Below are 21,005 nucleotides of genomic sequence, written 5' to 3'. Positions count from 1 at the left end.
GCAATATTTGGCCTTTTTCTGTCACCCAAAAATAGGTTGTTCCTTTTCTAACTGGTAAAGCAAGCATTGTGGGACAAAAAAGGGAAGTGAGTTTAGAATGTTTTCTTTTTTTTAAAACACATTTTTGGGGAAAAAAAACAACATCTGAATTGAGACTTTGGCTTCGATCTGACATTTCCCCCCCATTACAATCTTGAGCTGGCAAAGAATTATTTTTATAATAAAAATAATATTGTTTACTACATTATGCATCATATTGTGGTGATTTATGAACTGTAAAACAAAACAAAGATGTAACAGAGATTTGTAATTAGTTGTCGACCTGAAATTCTGAACGCAAACCCCTACAAACCACGAAAATGTTGACCATAGCCAAAGTGTGTACGCGACTGTGTCCGTGTGTGTCACGTGTGTGTGTGGTGTGTGTGTGTGTCTGTGTCTGTATATGTGTGTGGACATACATGTGTACACAGTGGAAAACCCCTTCTGAACTCAGCCTGAATGGGCATGCTGTTAGTGTGTGACTGCCAGATTCCCAGCTGTTGTGTCTGAAGTGAACGCGTACTGAACTGAAGCTCTGGTTACAGTTAGACTAGCCTAACTAGTAACTAACTAATACAACCGGGTTTGAATATATCTTTCGGGCAGAAACCTCTTATCTCCATATTGTTTTATAAATGAACACCCTACTTGATCATACTAAAAGAGTCACACAAAAGCATCAAAAGTAGAAGATCTGCAGTATCTTGTGTCTACTAAAGTGACAGTTTTGGACATATGAGGTTTCCACCCAACAGAGGCGATAGAAGGAGATAGCTGTTGTAGGGTGCAACAGTTAATTGAACTGTGTGTGTGTGTGTGTGTGTGTATATATATATATATATATAATTTACTTTTTTATACAAAGTAATGACATTGAGATTTCTAAATAGTGAAACTAGTGTGACACCGTTTTATGATGATGTATCAAATAGCACACATACATAAAACAATTGAATTATTTGATTTATGGATAAAGTAAATAGTATGGTCGCAGCCCTAGAGAGCTGTGTGCACGAGTACGTGTGTGCGTATGGACATCCCCTGCCGAACAGGAAGTAGGGCGTTACAGAGGGCGTGCAGATCAAACAAGTCTTTTGTTGGTACTACAGTACAGTACGTGCGCTTGGCCATCATGCCACCATTGTTTGTTCACCTTCATACAAGGAAATTACACTTTATCATGTGATCATGTTTTTGGTATGTAAATTACACAATGACTCCACTAGATCAACTCAATTCAAATGTACTATAGCTCTAAACCACAGTGGCAGAAGTAACCAAGTCAATTTACTCAAGTATATTATTGAGATACTTTTTTCAATTTTGTTATACTTCTACTCCTTTACATCTCAGAGGTAAATATTGCACTTTTTACTCCCCTACAATTATTTGAAAACCTTTAGATTTGCACTACTTTTTCCAGTCTTAAGTGGCAGTGGATGAGGAGGTAAGAGCTTGGGAATCGGAAGGTTCCCGGTTCGATTCCCCGGCTCCCCCTGTGTTAGCGTATCCTTGAGCAAGGCACAACAGACCAGAGGTTCAATAGGCCTACCTCTGGTCTTTTGAGCACGGAAGCTCCGGAAATGATCAGAGGATAAAATGGACGTGACCCCGCTTCCGTTTCGTCTTTACAGTTGTGCAAATATGTCCTAATATGAATCAAAATAATCAAAGCATATATCGCTGGCTGCTTATTACAAAAGGACAAAACGACGAACAGATGACAGCTTTTGGGGGATGTGTAGTCCCTGCCTCTATACTGTAACATTCAGAGACCCAAAACAGCTCGTGATGAGCAGGTTAGTGCCTTGCATGGGTTCCTCCGTTATGTGCGTTTGAATGGGAGAATGTAATAACGCATATACCGGTAATTGTGCTTTGGATAAAGGTGGTGATATAAATGCACCATTTACTGCAGCAAAGTGTACCCAACTAACTCCCACGAGACTCGGCAGTGAAGAGACAGAACAGTTTAACCACATGAAACTCATAGTTTCTATTCTGTGGTGAACATTCTGCGAAAGTAGCTATTTTTGGCAAAGAGGCCTACAGTGTGTTTTACATCTATTATATTGTTCCATTACTGCACCATAACTACAACACATCTGCTGCTACTTTTAACCTCATGTTATGAATTATGCTATATATTAATATATTTCTCACTATATCTCCCATCAGAAACATTTGATTATTATGGAAACGATAATAATTTTACACACTCAATTCGGATTCTGAAAAAAGTTTTGGTGTGTGGGGTGGCCTTAGCCACCCTTTGCTTGTACACATCTGAAAACCCCTTACTTGTTTTGTAAATAAGCTAAGAGAAACCCTACGAGTGTGCCGTTTGTGGAACAAGCTCCTAAATATCTGAAACCCTTTTTTGTGGTAAAAGCGCTCAAACGTTCTTCTTTCCTGCCTTGATCTCCTTACAACCCTGGCGGAAAGTAACCAAGTAGGCTATGTTTACTCAAGTATTGTCTTGAGCACAAATGTGAGGCACCTTTACTTTCATTGATATCCTTTTTTTCCATAATACTTTAGAATAGTGATATCTAAGGTAAGTGTAAGGTTTTCCCATAATAGTGGAATAACAAGCCGCCACTGTCCATAATTATTTTAAATGTTATTTTTGTAAATTTAACACCTTACTTTCATACTACAGCATCACACAAATGTATCAGTAGCAGATCGACAAGCTCGAAACACAGCTTGTACATCTGATAGTTTGCCATTTTTTTATTTGAATCCTGAAATGTAACCGTTTCTACCCAACAGAGACAGGGAACAGTATTTGCCTCTGAGATAGTCCAATCCAATCCAACTTTATTTATAGAGCACATTTAAAAACAACAGATTTGAAGTGCTTTACATAACATAACAAAAAACACAAATAAAAGTGCACAAAATCGTCAGAGATACAAATATACAACAGGGTGGAGAAAAACTAATTGTTCCATTTATAAACTGAACTTACATAATTATATTCTCTCAGAGATTTAAGCTATATTTCTATTGGACAAGCACGTATAGCATTACATTCTGATTATTTAAACAATACATCTGATAATATGAATGGGGTAATGAATGAGTAATCTTTCAACTAGATACTGTCTTACTCAAGTCATTATTTGGATTAGACTACTTTTAGTCATTATTTTTTAAAGCAACAACACATTTACTTAAGTGCAGCTTTTTGGCTACTCACATGATGGCCTCACAAAAAGCTATTAGTGGGCTGGCAAGGGATTCTCCCCACGCCAAAACACACCTACACATTTACAATAGCACAGTTTGCGCACACACACACACACACACACACACACACACACACACACACACACACACACACACACACGTGTAGAGTGGAAAGAATTACGTAGATCAAAACATTCCCTCACTATGGTTAAAAACCCTTTGTCTGTAACAAAAGACACATCTTAATGAGAGGCGGGTGTAAGATAAATGAAGTCAGATGATGGTGATGATAGCGGCCGGTCCCTTTCTGAACGGGGAAGGGGCTTTTTTTTAAACCTATGTAAAATTAGCAATGACACTAGGCCTATATATAAATACCCTGTGCATCAAAATACACGCACATTACCAATACAAACAAATGCTTTCTAGATATTTCTAAATATGCCTAAATTGTAAATTGTAGATTTGTCAAACGTTTTGAAAATAGCCGATCCATAAGCACATGCATGCTCACAATCGCAAGCTCACAATGTGCCACGATGTGACGTGTTGTGAGCTTGTAGACTTATCTTTGAATAGCCGAAGTATAAAACATTTGCTTAAATGTTTTTTGTAATAATCTAAAACTAAGTGACTAGGAACTAAACACATAATTGTAGTGGAGGAGAAAAAAAAGTACAATATTAGCCTTGCCTCTGAGGTGTAGTAGTCAAAGGCCTTGCCTCTGAGGTTACCTAGTAGTCAAGATTCACATTCAAAAGTAGCAGATAGACAAGCTAAAAACACGTCGCTTCACACCGCGTTTCGAGCTTGCATATCTCTTTTGATGCTTCTCTGTGATGCTGTAGTACTATGATTAAGTAGGGCATTCATTTACGAAAAAAATACATAATAAATACATATAAATATTAAATAAATAAGACGTTTAGGCCGACAGCAAAAAATGTACCTCAAAATTGTACCCAAGTACAGTACTTGAATAAAGGTAAGGTACTTATAGTTCCTTTCCTCCACTGTCTGGATGTATAACTTGTCAAACTGACAGCTCTGGTCTGAAACAACAAATAGAGGCCATGGACCGCCATCTGAAAATGTTATGGGCCAGGGACACATTTTCAAATGCAGATGTACAAGATGTAGCAACTGTACAAGCTCGCAACACAGCACAAAGTGACGCGCTGTAAGCTTGTAGATCTATTTTCAATAGCCAATGTATAAATGGATAAAGTGATCCAATTATTGTGACGCTGTATTAAGTCCTTTAAGCTGAGGATCCCCTTGGAAACCCCAACAATGCTGACTGATTTCAGCATTGGTGAACCTAATTCTTTGAACCTCTTGCAACAAGACCTTAAGGGAGCGTACCCATGTTCCCCAGGTTCTATGTTCCCCACCATGCAAAAAAGGTTCTTTGTTCCCCACTTAGAATAAACCAGAAACCTAACCTAGTACTTTTTAAATTCTAGTAAGACTAAAAGTGTTTTAGCAACTTACCGCCGTCTTAGTGTTACTTTTAGTAGCAAATTCTGATTTAAGCTCAATCTTTGAAGAGATCCATTGAACTTTAGGCCTGCCTAGGCTACTTAAACTATCTATCTTAGCCAACAAAAATTAACACTGGCGTAAAATAAACGAAAACATAATTGCTCAGACTCTTCAATAAAGATGGCAAAAACAAACATTCTTTGTTCTGTACTTATACATACAATTGTATAGTACAAAACACTGAAGTCCTTTAACCAGAAACCTAACGCTAACCCTAAACCCTAAGGTAAGTGGGGAACATAGAACCTGGGGAACATAGGGATGACCCCTACCTTAAAGGGACACTTCACCCTTTTTGCAAAAAAATTTATGTTAATGACGTTTAGAAGCTTTAGATAACTTTCCTGGGGGTATTTATGTGTGTAATATGTGGTTTTAGTTATTTTAGATTGTAGCAGTGAGCCTGTTGTCTCTGATGTCATGGACACTGGGCTCACTTCCTTCCTGGACTACATGTTGTCTCAGTAAGACAGCTCTCCCCCTATCCGCAAGGAGGAGCAGTGCACCAAAGAATTATGGGAATTGTAGTCCAGGAAGGTAGTGAGACCAGTGTCCATGACATCAGAGACAACAGGCTCACTGCTACAATCTAAAATAACTAAAACCACATATTACACACATAAATACCCCCAGGAAAGTGATCTAAAGCTTCTAAACGTCATTAACATATATTTTTTTGCAAAAAGGGTGAAGTGTCCCTTTAAACTGAATACCCTAGCATCTATTGGCCATTTTGGGAACTTACTTAATTATCATGTATGCAACCGTTTTAACTGATTGCTGTTAACATTGTTTTTCTTTATTGTTCTTATGTTATTTATGTGTAATCTCGGCGTCATTGTAAATTAGGGTCTCCCTTAATCTCTCAGATAATTTTATATAAAGCTCCATCCCATGTAATTCGAATATTTTGTAAAAGTTCATTTTCTTCTGTAATATAATTCAAAAAGTGAAACTTTCATATATTCTCAATTAATTGTGCATAAAGTGAATTATTTAAAACCTTTTTTTGTTTTAATCTTGATTATGGCGTACAGCTCATGAAAATCAAAACAATCCTAGCCCAATGAATTTTAATATTTTACTAGACCACAAAAATAAAAGAGTTAATACTTGGTCTGGGCTACATTTGAACAAATCAATTCATCAATGGGGCGTGGCATGGAGGTGATCAGCCAGTGGCACTGTTGAGGTGTTATGGAAGCCCAGGTTTGCTTTGATAACAATTGATGAAATGATTTGTTCAAAAGTAGCCCAGACAAAGTATTAATTGCATTTGTTTTCAACTTAAAGGTATATTCAGTGATTTCACTTAATTCAAATATCACCTTTTTGTTTTTTTTTGTTTTGTGATAATCCTCTCTACTATAGTGTGTGCTGACCATATAAGGAGTTCCTCCCTGTCCCCAGTTAACCCCTGGGGGTCAAAAAACCTTAGGTTTCGTTTTTGGCTCTCTATCCTGATTGGATGAAAGGCTTAGGTCCCAGCCAAAAACGAAACCTAAGGTTTTTTGAGTGAAATCACTGAATATACCTTTAAATTTTATTCATTTTTCATGAACAGAAATAGACAAGGACATACAGAAAGCAAAAAGACAAACAATTGAACATTACAGTATGTGTTGCCAACTCAGTAAATAAAAAGTAAAAACAGCAGATAAATGCTATAACTGTAGGAGATCACACACAGACAGGATAATAATAAAATGCAAACAATATGTGAGCGTACACGCACACACACACAGACACACACACACACTCACACCCCCACGCATACACCCCCACACACTCTCACAGTCATACACACACCCACACACAATAATATTGGACAGTAAAGTACCGTATATAAAGAAAATAAATAGAACAGTTACCATCCCATCTATGGGGTCACCCTCTAGAAATATAAGCATCTATGTATCATAAACATGAGTATTTGTGTCAAGGATTCAAGGATCATATATTTTGTTTACATTCGGAGAAAAAGAACAAAAAACAAAGCAAAACAAAAGCCAAACATTCTGGTTCCTAGCTCACCTGTTGTTCAGTAGTATAATCAAACCATTTTTCCCATTAACTGCATACATTAATATACTTTTCAGATGGTCGACATTTCTCGTCTAAAAAAATCATTTTTTAGTCTCGTGAAATATTCTAATTCATTGGGATAGGATTTTTTGATTTTCATGAACTGTACGCCATAATCATCAAGATTAAAACAAAAAAGGGTTTTAAATACTCAATGAATTGAGAATATATGAAAGTTTCACTTTTTGAATTATATTACGGAAGAACATTAACTTTTACAAAATATTCTAATTACATGGGATGGAGCTGTATAGGTTGAATGAATGAATGTTAGATAAGATATGGCTCTTCTAAAATGGACGTCAAAAATCTTCTCAAACACATTGGCAAAAGCATAGCCTCGGTGACAAGCCATCCAGACAGACACACAGAATGGATGGATAGATCAGGGGCCTTTAATCTGTGTGCGTATCTGAAAAGAATGGGAATTTCCCCGTCATCACAAGGGAATTCCCAACAAAACAACGCAGACAGACGCTCTCTGGTCGACTTGAAAGTACAGCACAGACACTGGAGTGAAGTGAGGTGATTATTTTAACTTTATACATACGCACAGGGGTGGGGTGGGGTGGGGTGGGGTGGGGTGGGGGGGGGGGGTTGCGGATGGGGGTGGTGGGTTCTATTATAAACTGACAACGTTTGCATATACAAATGCTCATTTTGCCCCCAGGTTCTCACAATACATTTTGTATTCACAAATAGATCTTTCGAATAGACAGAGTAATTGGTTAATGCATATTTTGTAATAATAAATAATATAAATCTACAAAGTAACTTCTAACAATTTTTTGCAAATAACTGTAGTGGTGTACACAAATTGCCTCTGAGATGTAGTGGAGTAGAAGCGTATTGGGTTATGTACATACACAAGCAAAGTAAAAGTACATCAAATGCACAGTGCTTGTCAGTCGGGTGGAAACCTCATGTCCAAAAATATTTTCAGGATTCAAATCCTCTAAATCTAAAACTGCCAAAGCAGCAGATCTACAAACGAGCTTGCAGATCGGCTACTCTTGATGCTTGTGTCATGCTGTAGTATAATCAATTAGGGCGTTAATAAAAAATAAAAATAACAGGTTTCTGTCCGACAGAAACGTTGTGTACAACTGTACATCCCACCCCTGTATAGAAGTCCTTACTTGGCCCACTGGCAGTCACAAAACACCAGTGCCTCCATGTTTGAGGACAGGGGGATGGGGTGTTTGTTGTAGGGGTGTGCAGGGATGTGTGTGTGTGTGTGTGTGTGTGTGTGTGTGTCGGGGGGTTTTCCCTGCTCTGTGCGTGTGTGAGCAGTGTGTGCATGTGATCCTGAAGCGCTGCAGGCAAGGTTGACAATGAAAAGATTCCCTTACTGATTACAAGCTAGGGGCAGCTCTGATCCCTTCTTAATGGGGCCCATTGGTGCTCAGCGCCGTCCCCTGTCATTGTACAGGGACCTGCCCCCGTGCAACGGTGCGGGACAGCATGGCACCGACCGACGCACATCAGCAGCGCTGGGGTTTGTCCCTAGTCTGCGGGCCCACAAGGCATTGGCTGGCTTCATCACGAAACCATCCAAACCTGGCACAACGGGCTCGTTTTTCTTCGTCTCCAGGCCTCGAAAGCCCCTGTGGATCCCTTTTTTTTTAAACTGAGCCCAACTATTGTCCAAATGGCATTTGGATATTTTCTTAAACCCCATTATGGTTGAGTAGTCCCTCAGGCCTCTAGTCTATACTAGTGTTTTCTGTTAGCTCACGACGCATGAACTTGTCAATCTGCTATTTTCCTGCGAAAGCTTTCCTCATAATACGGATGCTGGGATTTCAGTGGTTTATCTCTTCATAACCAACAAATAGGGGAAAATAGCAGACCTGTAAGCTTGCAAAGTGCTTGTAGACGAGCTATTTTCCTTAATAGTTGCATGACGAAGAGTCATGGCTTAATCACTTTAAAACCTACATGTTGTTGCTGTCAGGCAGAAACCTCTCCATCTCCATATTCTAATGTTTGTGGATTTTTCGTAAATTAAAGCTCGAAATTGTTTGTGGTGCGTTTTGAGCTTGTAGATCTGCCACTTTTGCTCAAATATATATTTTGAATCCTGAAAATTAACAGTTTTGGACACCCAACAGCGACGATATCAAAAGTCTTCATTGACCATAATCTCCCCAAGGTCTACTAGGACCCATCCTTTTCTCGCCTCATCACCAACTCTTTTTGACGAAAACAGCCAATCTACAAGCTTGCATGTCAATTGGCTGTTTTTTGTCAATGTTCGACCCAGAATAACCCCAGGTTTACATACGTTTGACTAGAGATGTCCAGATACTGTATCGGAATCGGACAAGTATCAAATCGGCCCTTATTTGGGCATATCGGTATCGGCAAATATGGCCGAACCACCGATCCGACACAGGGGTAAGGTGTTGACACTATGGCAGGTAAATAAAATGTTGGGGCATGTGGAGTTTGCTTTCGAGTTGCCCAAACTGCAAGTGCACATTTGAGTGAGGAGTCTGCTATAAAGACAACACAAGATACAGTATATAGCTAGATACTGTAGCTATAAACACTATTCCCAGTTGGTGGACTTCAAATTAAGATGTTTATTTTTATAATTATATATATATATATATTATTCTCTGGTATTGGTATCGGCTAGCACAGAAATTGTGGTATGGGGATCGGAAATGAAAAAAGTGTATCAAGACATCCCTACTTTTGACCATGCACAGTATGTATGTATTGTACATTCAGCGGCACACAAGGAGGCCCTGCACCAGACAGGGAAGCTCCGACCTCAGCGTGACAGCCAGCAACACAATGTCAGACAATCACTCATACCTGAAATAAACCATGAGTCATTATATGCTCTGCCCTCGGCAGGACGGTTGTCTCCTTCAGACATATTATACAGTATACATTTCTCACAGCACGCTCATTCTCCATGTTTGTAAGAATGGTATTTCTCCCTCTCCCACCAGTTCTGAAATAAATAAGAGGAAGGAGTCTAATCTTTCTGGACATTGTTTAATCTCACTTCCTCTTGTACTTTACCTGTTCTGATGATGACCTATTTGTAGCTGCAATAAAAAAGACAAAGCAATAATTAACTTATATACTGTACTTTGTCATATTACTTAACCTTGCTCGCGTCACCAGTCTTTCCACATGGTGGAAAAGAAAGCCTGGTTTTCATTCTGAACTCCTCTCTAGGTCGTCCTCAGTCTGAACTGACCAGTTACTAATGTCTGTATCGCAATCCTTCCCCTCACAATAATGCTGAATCTTGTAGCCCAGTCGCCACAAGTTGTAATAAAACATGATATACTAAATAGCTGGATAAAGATTTTAGCAGGTTTATGGGTAGTCCGTACCAACACGACAGCCCTGGCTCAAAGGGAATTATTTTTGGGGAGCACAGACCATAACCCACATCAGATCATCACAAATGGCAGATCTAGACTACTAAAAAAAGGTTTGGAAAAGTAACTTTGGCCAATTATTTCTCCCCTTCACTGATTGGTCACCTTTACGAGCTCTAACTTGGGGAAAGAGCAACACATCTAAACGTGTGGGTAGCGCTCCCAAACAATTTGACAAAATCTCACAAAATGTTGGTTATCACTCTCGTTTTGAGCATCCTGACAGCACGTTCCATGATCCTTACTAGTTACTACTAGTTATTACAAGCATGATCCTTACCAAGTTATTCCTCGTTATAAAATGTGACTATTATCAAATTGAGGAGTTTTTCAAGCTCACAAAGTGTCGCGGTGTGTTGCGTTGTGAGCTTGTTGTCTAGTTTGACTAAAGTCTGCAAAAATAGTGTGTAACAACTGTTAACGCACTGCTGTTAATATCAGCAGTGGCGTGCACAGATACACTAGGGGATGCTAGAGCACCCCCTGCCCTTTTGAAAAAAAGAAAGTGTACACTGTACAGTATGTGGACCATGGTGGCATTGATCAATTCTTGATTAAAAAAAAGCTTCTAATTTATTATTTAGGCCACAAAATCTATAAATCTCACACTATTAAGGCAACCGGCCGGTTCCACGCGCTGCACAAGGTGCCCTTTTTTCACTTGAGCACCTGCCCCTCTAAATGTCTGTGCACGCCACTGTATTTCAGCCACGTTGGCGATCAGTCAGAGCGAAAGCGTATACTGTACATACATAGATGTGAAACGCCACATGCAGGAAGTGTAGCTGCTCTACTATCAGCAGCCATCATCTAACCTCATTCACATGCTCTAAGTAAGAGCATGGAAATGTTATACAGAAACCACTGCAAGCTGATGGTAAACGCAGTGATGGAAAGTAACTAACTACATTTAGTACAATTCTGTACTTAGTTACATTCTGAGGTACTTTTACTTAATACTCAACCCCCCCAATGCATTATACCTCAACTCACCACTGGTGAGTTACGTTTTACTCCACTACAATTATATAAATGAACACTTTAGTAGTTTAGTTGCAAGTTACTTTGCAATGCAATACGACACAAGATGCAAATGTTGCATACTTTTGAAAAACAATTGTGAAAGGCACATTCTGCATATTAAGTTCTTTCACTTTTGGTGATGCCATTACTTTTGTACTTTTGCTCAAGTAAAACCAAAGCAAAGTAAAATACTTTTCACTTTCAAAAAAACTTTTGGTCTATTCATCCTCTACTCAGGCTTATGTGAACACTGCAGACAGTTTTTAAATTGCTTGATTCAGAATTTAGACATTTGATATTTATTGTAGGTCTATACAAACCAATTGTAACTTCTAACTCCATTTTAACCATGTTAGATTGATCAAAAACACCTGTCCTTTTTCTGGTGACTGATAAACTTATGTGAGGGGCCGTGTTTTTAATTAGTTTTTTAATTTATATTTGAGGGGCGATAGCCCTTCCTATCTCCAGCTATTGGTGTGTGTGTGTGTGTGTGTGTGTGTGTGTGTGTGTGTGTGTGCGCACGCGCAACTTTGTCCTACACAAACATTAAATCCCATTGACAATGAATGGACAATTTTTAGTGTTTGTGTAAACACAAACATTGAAGACAAAGGTGAGGACGCAAATTCTGATTGGCCGGAATGAGATGAAGTATGATGATGTACAATGATAAGATCGCACCTCACTTCACACTGGTGTCAGTGTGATTTTTATTTTTAATAATTCATTTTGGAAAATAATGAGGGTGAGGAATCTCCAGAGGAGACAAAAAACCCCAAATAATTATTAAAAATAAATGAAAAACGTTATTAAAAAAAACACAGCTCCCTCACGTATTAGGTGGGCAGTATGAGTCACAAGAAAAAAGACGGGTGTTTTTGATGGTTGAAATGGAATTTGCAGTTACAATGGGTTTGTATAATAAGGGGGCGGGGCGGCTACAATGAATATCAAACATCTAAATACTGAATCAAACAAATTAAAAACTGTCTGAGGTAGCCCGAGTAGACAATAAACGTTTTTTTGAAAGTGAAATATCCCTTTAAGTAAAAGTACTTCTCCCCCGTGCATGGTGGTAAAGCCAGACTTTGGCCGTGGAGTTCAAAGTATATGCTATATTGAAAAAAGAAAGGGTTCAGAGATGACAGTCAGGTGTTTTTTACGACACAGGGGAGCATGTCAGGTCAGGTGATAATGGGGGTTATGATGTACAGTATGTTTCTGAGAAGTGTCAGTATCATATTTACATTTTTATATATTCTATAGTGTGTCTTGTATTCACTACATTAGTGCTGGTTTCATTCTGACTTCCTTTTATGGTGCCGTTAAAGAACCTTTATGACTTTAATTTGAAAATGTGCAATGCCAAGTATATTTTTCACTTTAATGGTGCGATAGTTGTTTGTAAAGAAGCTCTATATTCTCACAATCGTTGCTGTAGCATTTTTCAGTCACAGAGGTATCCTTGTCTCACCAGCTTTTTAATACATGTAATGTAATTTAAAAAAAGTCAGGTGGGTTCAAATGTTATCCAAAGAGGATCCAATGAGGACTGGAAAAAAAAACAAACACAAAATCACATTTACACCACATTTGAATTTAAATAGCACATATGAGACACACATCATTATTACATTTTCTTTCATTTGGTTAGAGCTATGGACGGATCCACAGTGTATTTGTGGCGAGTCTGGCGATGTTATTGAATGAACACTTTATATGGTGTAATCCATCTATCTCTATGCGCTGAGGTCACACTATGAGCTCATGTCACTCACATCACACCACTGGAGGAGCAGTGGGGAAAGCACTTGATTTCATAATAGCCTCACAGGGCTTAGCTCTACAGTTTCACACATACGCACAGTACCGGCAAGAGCCCCTAGTGGGCTGATGAAGGCATAGTACAACGTTTATCAAACCCTGGGTCGCAGACGTGCTTTTATGGGTCAACACGAGTAAATTAGATATTATTCCCCAGTCCAACTATTCCAACTTTATTTATAGAGAACATTTAAAACAACAAAGTTGACCAAAGTGCCGTACAGGCAAAGCAGTAAAAAACTATAACTATATATATTTTTCTTCTTCTTCATGAAAAATTGTTTAGGAAAATAAATAAATAAAGATACAATAATTTTTAAAAAGCTAATTGTAGATCAGCTAGTTTCACTATTATTGAAATAGGGCTTACATGATTAACTAATAAGTTTGAGTCCCCGGAGAAAATGCCAAATTTCAGTTTTAGATCTGTAGCTGAAGACATTTGGGAAACCCTACACAGTGTATTCCCATCAGCCATCAGAGAAACATAACCTCTAACCTTGGGCTCCACTCGACTCAGTTACTGCAACCTTGGACTGAACGTTGCGACTGTGGAGGGTTTGATTTCCCAGAAGGCACTCACTCACTCACACGGCCTGGATATGACTCACTCTAGCCTTGTGCGCCCGGCACCTGCGAGCAAGGCACACACAGAAAGAGAGACAGCAGTGATGTCAATGTCATTGTATATGGTCTGCATCACCACCACCAGTAAATGTTATTCACCACAGCCTTAGGGTCACAACCCCAACACCCCCCACCACACACACGCACGCGCACACACAAACCTGGAAGGGGTGATGATGAAACTCTCATGTGACTTTGTTCTGCATTTAGATCACTCAGCCGGGTCAGCCCCAGTATCCTGCTTGAGCCAAAGTATAGATAGTCCTGGTCAATATTAACAAATATTATACTCGGCTAATGTTTCTGTCAAATTTGACACTGGAGTACATGATTTTTTTAAATTTCAAAAGAACTCCACAGCACAGGCTTTAAGAAATATATTAAACTTACAAATTACAAAGTAAAAATAAAAATAAATAAAAAGTTCCAGTTAACCCTAATGTTTTGAAATAGGGACATAGTGGTTGATTCATAAGTTTGGGTCCCTTGCGACATGAAGATACAAAGCAACGCCCGATGTTTATAGCTGCTACAGAATCTAACCTCACAACAACAAACTTCAAGAAGCTTCAATCCAAAGTGAGCTGGCTTAAACTGCAGCTACAAAATGAATGGCCAAGTGTTAAACATTTCCACTCACCTTCTCTTCATGTCCAGTTCAGTGGACTCGTGGTGCGATTGTCAGGGTTCAATCCCCAGCCGGGGCATACCAAAAAAAAATGGGACCCAGTGCCTCTATGCTTGGCACTCAGCATCAAGGGTTGGATTGGGGTAAGTCCCTGTGACAAACTAGTGCCATGTCCAGGGGGTGTACTTGTAGGCCTGTGACATACTAGTACCAAGTCCAGGGGTAGGCCTACATCAAGCTGCCTCAAGCTACAGCTACAGGAGGCTCCTGCCCCTATGGGCCTCATGGCTCGGCAAAGCTTACTCTCTCTCTGTAGGGGCTGTATTGGGCCACTTCAATTATACTAACTAGACCTGTGATCGTCGGCCACCGGCCTACTTGGGAACGATGCAAGTTGGGAACGTAATATGAAATACCCGTTGACATACAGTAGCACTCGTAACAGTCAATCTGTGTCTCATATGGAGTTCTCCGTCTGCCTGTGTCTGAAGAGTGCAAACAGTGAAAAGTGGACTGGTTAAGTAATCAAATGGCAGGTGTGGGGTTGCCATGGCAATGTACTCCCTGTGGTGGTGTGTAACATGTGTGTGTGTGTGTGTGTGTCAAATCTGATGTCTGTGGTGCAAACGGTTCTTGAGATATGTGGATTACAGACGTACACACACGTGACATACAGAGACATGGTGCATTTATAGTAGGATAAGGCTGTTCCATTCTCGTCAAACAGTCAGGGTGCCACTGCTGAGTGTGCACGTTGGCTCACTGGAAACACCAGTGGGTCTTAATGTGTGGTCTCAGTTACCCTCGCGGTTCCTTGAGGGGGTTCATAATGGCCCTTTATGGGTGTTTAACTCTTTGAGTGTACAAATGGTACGGGTCAATTTGTACACTTTTGAGTAAACGTTGACAGATACATTGTCCCTTTATATCTTTTCTAGCTGCGTCTCATCTAAAAAACTTCAGCTATTTGAAAATAGACAATCTACAAGCGCACAAGTCGTCATCATATGGCACATTGTGAGGTTGTAGATCAGTCACTTTGTGAAAATATTCGAGAAGATTTTGAAAAATGTCACCTATATATACATGGCCAAAATAGGGATACTATTTTAAGGTTACAAACCTGACATGCCTCTTTTCTTGGGGGTGTTTTTGTCTACTGCCTGCAAGGAAAAATAAGTTTAGACACAAGACACGCCTCCTGCCATACTACTGTATTCCATCTTTCAAAAAAGAAAGACAAGATTTTAATATTACTTAACAATATGTTAAAAAGTAGCCAGTTTGGCTTCAGTGTTAATACAATATACACTCTATAACAGATCCATGGTGTGAGTACTGTTCTTTGTTTTCTCAATTTCATTCTGAAAGTATTCTGATACAAGCCGGCTACAAGTCAAAAAGAAAACAAAAATAATAATAATATAATAATAATTATAATAATAATAATAATAATCTGTAACTGGTACACTTTTACTCAACATTTTGTTAAAAATAACTGAGGAAAAAAAAAGAGAACATTGTCAAGTATTATGCTTCTTCCTTGCGGTGAAGTCAGTTTAAGTTGTAGGAGGATGGGGGGATGGTAGGGGTTTGGGTGACCAGCTGACCAAGCCCATTCCCATGTCATTTTTCATCGATGAGAGGCCGTGCTCAGTTGGATAACGACAGGATTGTAAAGCCACAATAACTCAATTGTACAGCTGTAGTTTTTTTTTTCTTTTTTGTTTTTCATAACATTTGTCTTTTCATGTTTTTCTTTCTTCTGTTTTATCCAGATAATCATCATCCTCCTTTCGTTCTTCCTCTCGTTTGGATGTTAACTCCATCCAAATGTACAAACGTGTCTTTTTGGGGGGGTGGGGGGGCAAATGGTGGAGAGATCACTGGTTCCTCTTCAGTCAAGAGAGAAAAACGACGCACTGACTCAAACTCATGAAGCACACAAAGGACCATTAAATCAGTGAGAAGTAGCAATTTTGGTGATTTTTCCACGTGTAGCGTGTCTGTGTGATATTTATTTATTCATTTATTTATTCATTTACTTTCTCATAGATTCTGCGAGAAGGGTTCATTCAGTCCGGGCGGGGGTTTTGTGGTTGGAACCATACACAGACGAGAGCAAAGCAAGGCATCATGGGACAGATTGTGGGAACAGCAGAGTGGGGATGCATGGTAGGGCAACAGTTATACGTGGCTGTGGGTCAGTGGTTCTCAAAGTGGGGTCCTTGAGGGGGTTCCAGGGGGTCTCCAGCTTAAATATGATTGATAGTTAGGAACCAAATGGACCCTTACAGGTCTGTAACTGCCGAGTGTATACACAAATTGGAACCAAGTGGACACTTACAGGTCGGCAACTGTAGCGCAAACAAACTGACCCTTGTACGGGCACATTTGGTTCCATTTGTGCATTCTAAAGAGTTGTGTGGGTCCGTAGCCTAATGCATTCCAAACTTTTAGATCCATTGGTGTAAGGTGGTTTTGGGCAAAGAGCAGGAGAACACCGGGAAAAGGACGACGACGACATTGTTTTGGGGATGATGGATTTGTCAGATTTGGGGGCTGATTGCTTCCTGCCACGCTCTGTCAGTCAGTCAGTCAGTCAGTCACACCAGTAGACCACGCCCACTCTTCAATGTGCAGCGAAGGTGCCTCTCTTCAGGCTGAAGTTGGACCAGTTGATGGACAATCGCTGGCGGGTCTGCCGGGCCGAGTCTAAACAGAACCTGATGAGAGACGGAAGACTTGCCGTTCAGGATTCAAATAAAAAAAGAAATAGCTAAAGGTCAGATCTTTGTTTCGAGTGTTTCGAGGTTGCAGATCTGCTACTTTGATGTAACGCTGGAGTATCAAGTAGCTGTGTTAATTTATGAAAAAATAAACAAAAACATGTTACGGTTTCTGCCTGACAGTGATGATTTTCATTTTTTTTAAACGTCGGCTATCAGCGTTATGTTGCTGTTATGCAGCTGATTATGTTTAGAGAGATGAAGATACACATGGAGAAGACAGTTTGTATGATTTTAGTGGTAACATAGCAGTACAACTAGTAGTAACTTTAGTGACACTGAGTTTACCAGTAACTCTAGTAGTAACTTTACAGGGAATTCTTGCAATAACAGTTAGTCCATTAAACACATGCTGTGTGAGTCACCAGGACCCAAGTTCACATCTGCTATGCTCTGCCCTCTGTGTCCTGTCTCTCTACCCTATAGTGTCTATCTAGTCTACTAGCTAAATGAAGCATAAACTGACAAAGATCCTCTCTAGAAGATTGGAAAAATGTAACTTTTCAGGGAATTTTTTTTCTTTTTCTAATAGAGCCAATGTAATACATGCTATTGGTTAAGCCATTAAAAGCATGAGTGTCATACTAGATTTTAGCGCTGCGAGCTTGTAGATGTGATCACACCCATGCTCTCTCTCTCTCTCTCTCTCTCGGCTCCCCCTACTGGTACTAATAAGTCATATACTCGTGCTCAGATACACATGTGCGCATACGCTAGGACATTCCTGGTTGTAGGAGTGGTTGCACCACTCAAAAAAAATCTGCCTCAGGTCTCAACAATATTTATTACATTGCTTGGTTGAATGCTTGATTCTGATTGGTCAATCGCTGAATTCAGCGGTGAGTTATGTCTTGATAATGACCGCTCCGCTCTACAGACCGCTGCCTAATCAAATCCTCTGAGCACCAGCTGCGCCCCACTTGATTTACTGCCGTTTCTAACATGACAGCCATGTAAACACACACACACACTGACACACAATATCATTTACATATAAACATTGCTCTCAAAAATGTTTTTGAAAACATTTGAGCGAGAAATAGACAAAGCAGTAACCAAAAATGGATTCTATTCGATCAACTCACTTCCTCGTTTTCCGACAGTGCTCCAACCCTGCAGCTGGGCAGACGCAGCCAGTGTAAACTTATGGAATATTGTGTTTTGGGTCAAATTATTAATTTATGTTATGCTGTGGGTGTATAGTTGTTACTTTTGTTTGACTCAGCAGTGAAGAGAACTGTCAACAATATCGACAGCACCAATATGTATGACATCTTTGCTGTATCCATAACTAGTGGAAGATACCGCCCGTCATGGTGACAACACACTATACTGTACATACCTTTTGAAATATTCGACTTCTCTTTCAGTCTCGTCCATTTCAGTGCTGTCCAGATCGATGTCTTTGGGAAGGAACACATCATCTGCAAGCAACATGGTATATGAATACAAATGGCATCCTTTAGTGTAGCCCTTAACAATATTGTTCCTTTGAACTGTATTAAAACAAGATGATGCATATCTCAAGGGGCTTATCCTTCAAGTAAAAAGGTACTGCGGGATCGATCTTACCTTACCCCTAAAGTTATTAGCCACATTTTACTAGTTTTAAAAAGATTTTAAAATAGTTCCAACTAGCCGAAGTACACATGGCCCCATGAAGCCTTGAATTCATGGAGATTTGTTTTGTTTTTGTCTCCTTACTGAGCCAATATTTTTATGACCGCCGGAGTACTACTTTCTGGTAGGAGACTCAATGAACGTAGAGACTCTCTTGTTTTCTTTTGAGATATTTGGTGTTTACATCGTCATAGAACGAAATGTTCTGTGGGTCTTGAAAGATAAGTAAAACTGCTCAAAAAGCTGGCACGGGCTGGACAGGCTATGTAGGAAACTAGGTGATTTGATGAGACTGTGAAATAAAAACAAAGACACCGACCTATGGAGGTGTTCGTCTTGTCTCCTTTCTTCTTCTTGTTCTTCTTGGTCTTGCTCTTGGGCTGCGGTGACTCGGCCTTCCCGTTCTGCTGCTCCTGAGGCTGGGAGGAGGTGGTGGTGTAGGAGGGTGGAGGAGGAGGTGGAGACGGAGAGGAGGACGAGGTCACCACTGGAGGGCTTCTCCTCTCCTCCTTCGGGTGCTGCCTCTTCCCGACAGAGACGTGGTGGTGGTGGGTTCCGTTCCTCTCCTCTTTTCTGGGGGTCTCGGGGATGGCGATGAGCGGCGCCGGGGCCTCGGCGGGAAGCCTGCCTCCGGTTGCTTTGGTGTCTTGTGTGTTGGTGGAGGTGGTGATGGAGGTGCTGTTAACCATCTTTCCCAGCAGCTCTGAGCCTCTGGGAACCTCTTCCGCTTTCTTGACCACAGTGTCGGTGCTGGTGGCCATCTTGGCCAAATGCTTGGCCCTACCTTCAGGGATGAAAAAATAAAAATAAATGAATGAATGAATTAATGAATACTCTCTCATGATGACTGAATTCTTAGGACCAATCTGCAATTTGTGCAAGATGTGTGAAAGAAAGCCTCCTCACTAGCGCTCTAAACACCTCACTAGCGCACTATAAACTATTAGCAAAATATGAACAGTTATGTTTCGGTGCCGTCAGTGTTGCCAAATATATGTTCCTGCTCCTATACATGCATCCCACCAGATTTAGGCGTTTTACTTTTAACCTTTGCTTTCATGACATGAGATCATTAGGGATTTATGTTTTTATAACATATCTGAGATCATTAGGGCTTTTATGGGAGATTATTTTGAACATCTATATTCTATATACCAATAAAAAAATGCGTTGAAAATAGCAGATCTATACGCTCAGATATTGTACACTGCTTTAAAAATAAAAATAAATGTGTGACAACTACTGATTTAGAAGGAATTTGTAGGCCTCTGGTCTTTAACGGGTCAATCCATGTACCTTTGACCTCGGACTGAGGCGTGGTCGACATGCCGTTGAAGAGGCTGACCGGGGGTTGGAGGTGGTAGTTTGGTTTGGTGGGTGTGGTGGGCATAGGGGTGGCGGGGGTGTGTTTCTCCCTGGCGTTCTTGGGGCTGTGCTGAGGCTGCGTGTGGCGCGGTGGCGCCGCCTCTCCGTTGGTCCGGGGAGGAGGAGGAGGAGGAAGCGGCTGGTGCTGCTCTTGGCGGTCGGGGTTGATGCGGATGAGGGAGTGGAGGAGCTGCGTGGAGGTCCTGCCGTGGTGGAGGTTTTTCTCCAGAACATTCTGGGCCGTCTGCCGCAGGGGCTGGGGGTTGTTGCTCTGGGGAGGAGGCGCGGCGGCGGAGGGGGGAGGAGCGGCGTTCTCCTTGGAGCGCTCCTTCTTCTTCTTCTTGGCGGCCTGGCGGAGGTGCTGCAGCTCCTGCAGGCGGAGGAGCTCCCGCTGGAGCGCGGCTTCCTCCTCCGCACGCCTCCGACTGCGCTCCTCCTCCTCCTGCTGCTGCTGCTGCTCCTCGCGTTCACGCGCCTCCGCCTCCAGGCGAGCCTTCTCCTCCGTCTGAAAACACAGAACACGCTATGATGAAATGAATGCGTGTTCTCGTGACTCGACCATGCCTTGAACTGCGCAGAATGCATTATTTTCCCTTAATGCCTTTGTAATTTTTAGCACAGATCACTTGCTTATAATCTCATCTGAAGCACAACAAATAAATGATTAAAACAAACATTTATTTTTATGTCATAGTGTGCATCACCCACATGACCCGCCCCTCGACAACAGCTGATCGCAATATAGAGATAATTACAATAATCTTTTGCATAATTGTCATAGTCATAATCCTGTCCATGTACAAACCCATGTTAACTTCTAACTCCATTTTAACCATGATAGTATATTCATCC

At 40.6% G+C, this 21,005-nt stretch overlaps 1 protein-coding gene across 3 annotated transcripts in view; it reads right to left on the bottom strand.

The window, feature by feature from the left end:
- Window positions 1–15,589: 15,589 nt before the first annotated feature.
- Window positions 15,590–21,005, bottom strand: part of fam193a (family with sequence similarity 193 member A) — a 47,876-nt gene continuing 42,460 nt past the window's right edge. For all 3 annotated transcript variants that reach the window (XM_083765836.1, XM_083765837.1, XM_083765838.1), the window contains 4 exons: window positions 20,085–20,658; window positions 19,108–19,572; window positions 18,511–18,592; window positions 15,590–17,105 (listed from right to left, as the gene is read on the bottom strand). In XM_083765836.1, coding sequence (XP_083621962.1) covers window positions 17,012–17,105; window positions 18,511–18,592; window positions 19,108–19,572; window positions 20,085–20,658 — 1,215 coding nt within the window. In that variant the 3' untranslated portion in view covers window positions 15,590–17,011. The remainder of the gene's footprint in view (window positions 17,106–18,510; window positions 18,593–19,107; window positions 19,573–20,084; window positions 20,659–21,005) is intronic.

Source organism: Protomyctophum parallelum, assembly GCF_964188405.1.
Source record: "Protomyctophum parallelum genome assembly, chromosome: 5".
Taxonomy (NCBI): domain Eukaryota; kingdom Metazoa; phylum Chordata; class Actinopteri; order Myctophiformes; family Myctophidae; genus Protomyctophum; species Protomyctophum parallelum.
The sequence above is the reverse complement of the archived record's forward strand: the minus strand, read 5'-3'. Positions and strand labels throughout refer to the sequence as shown.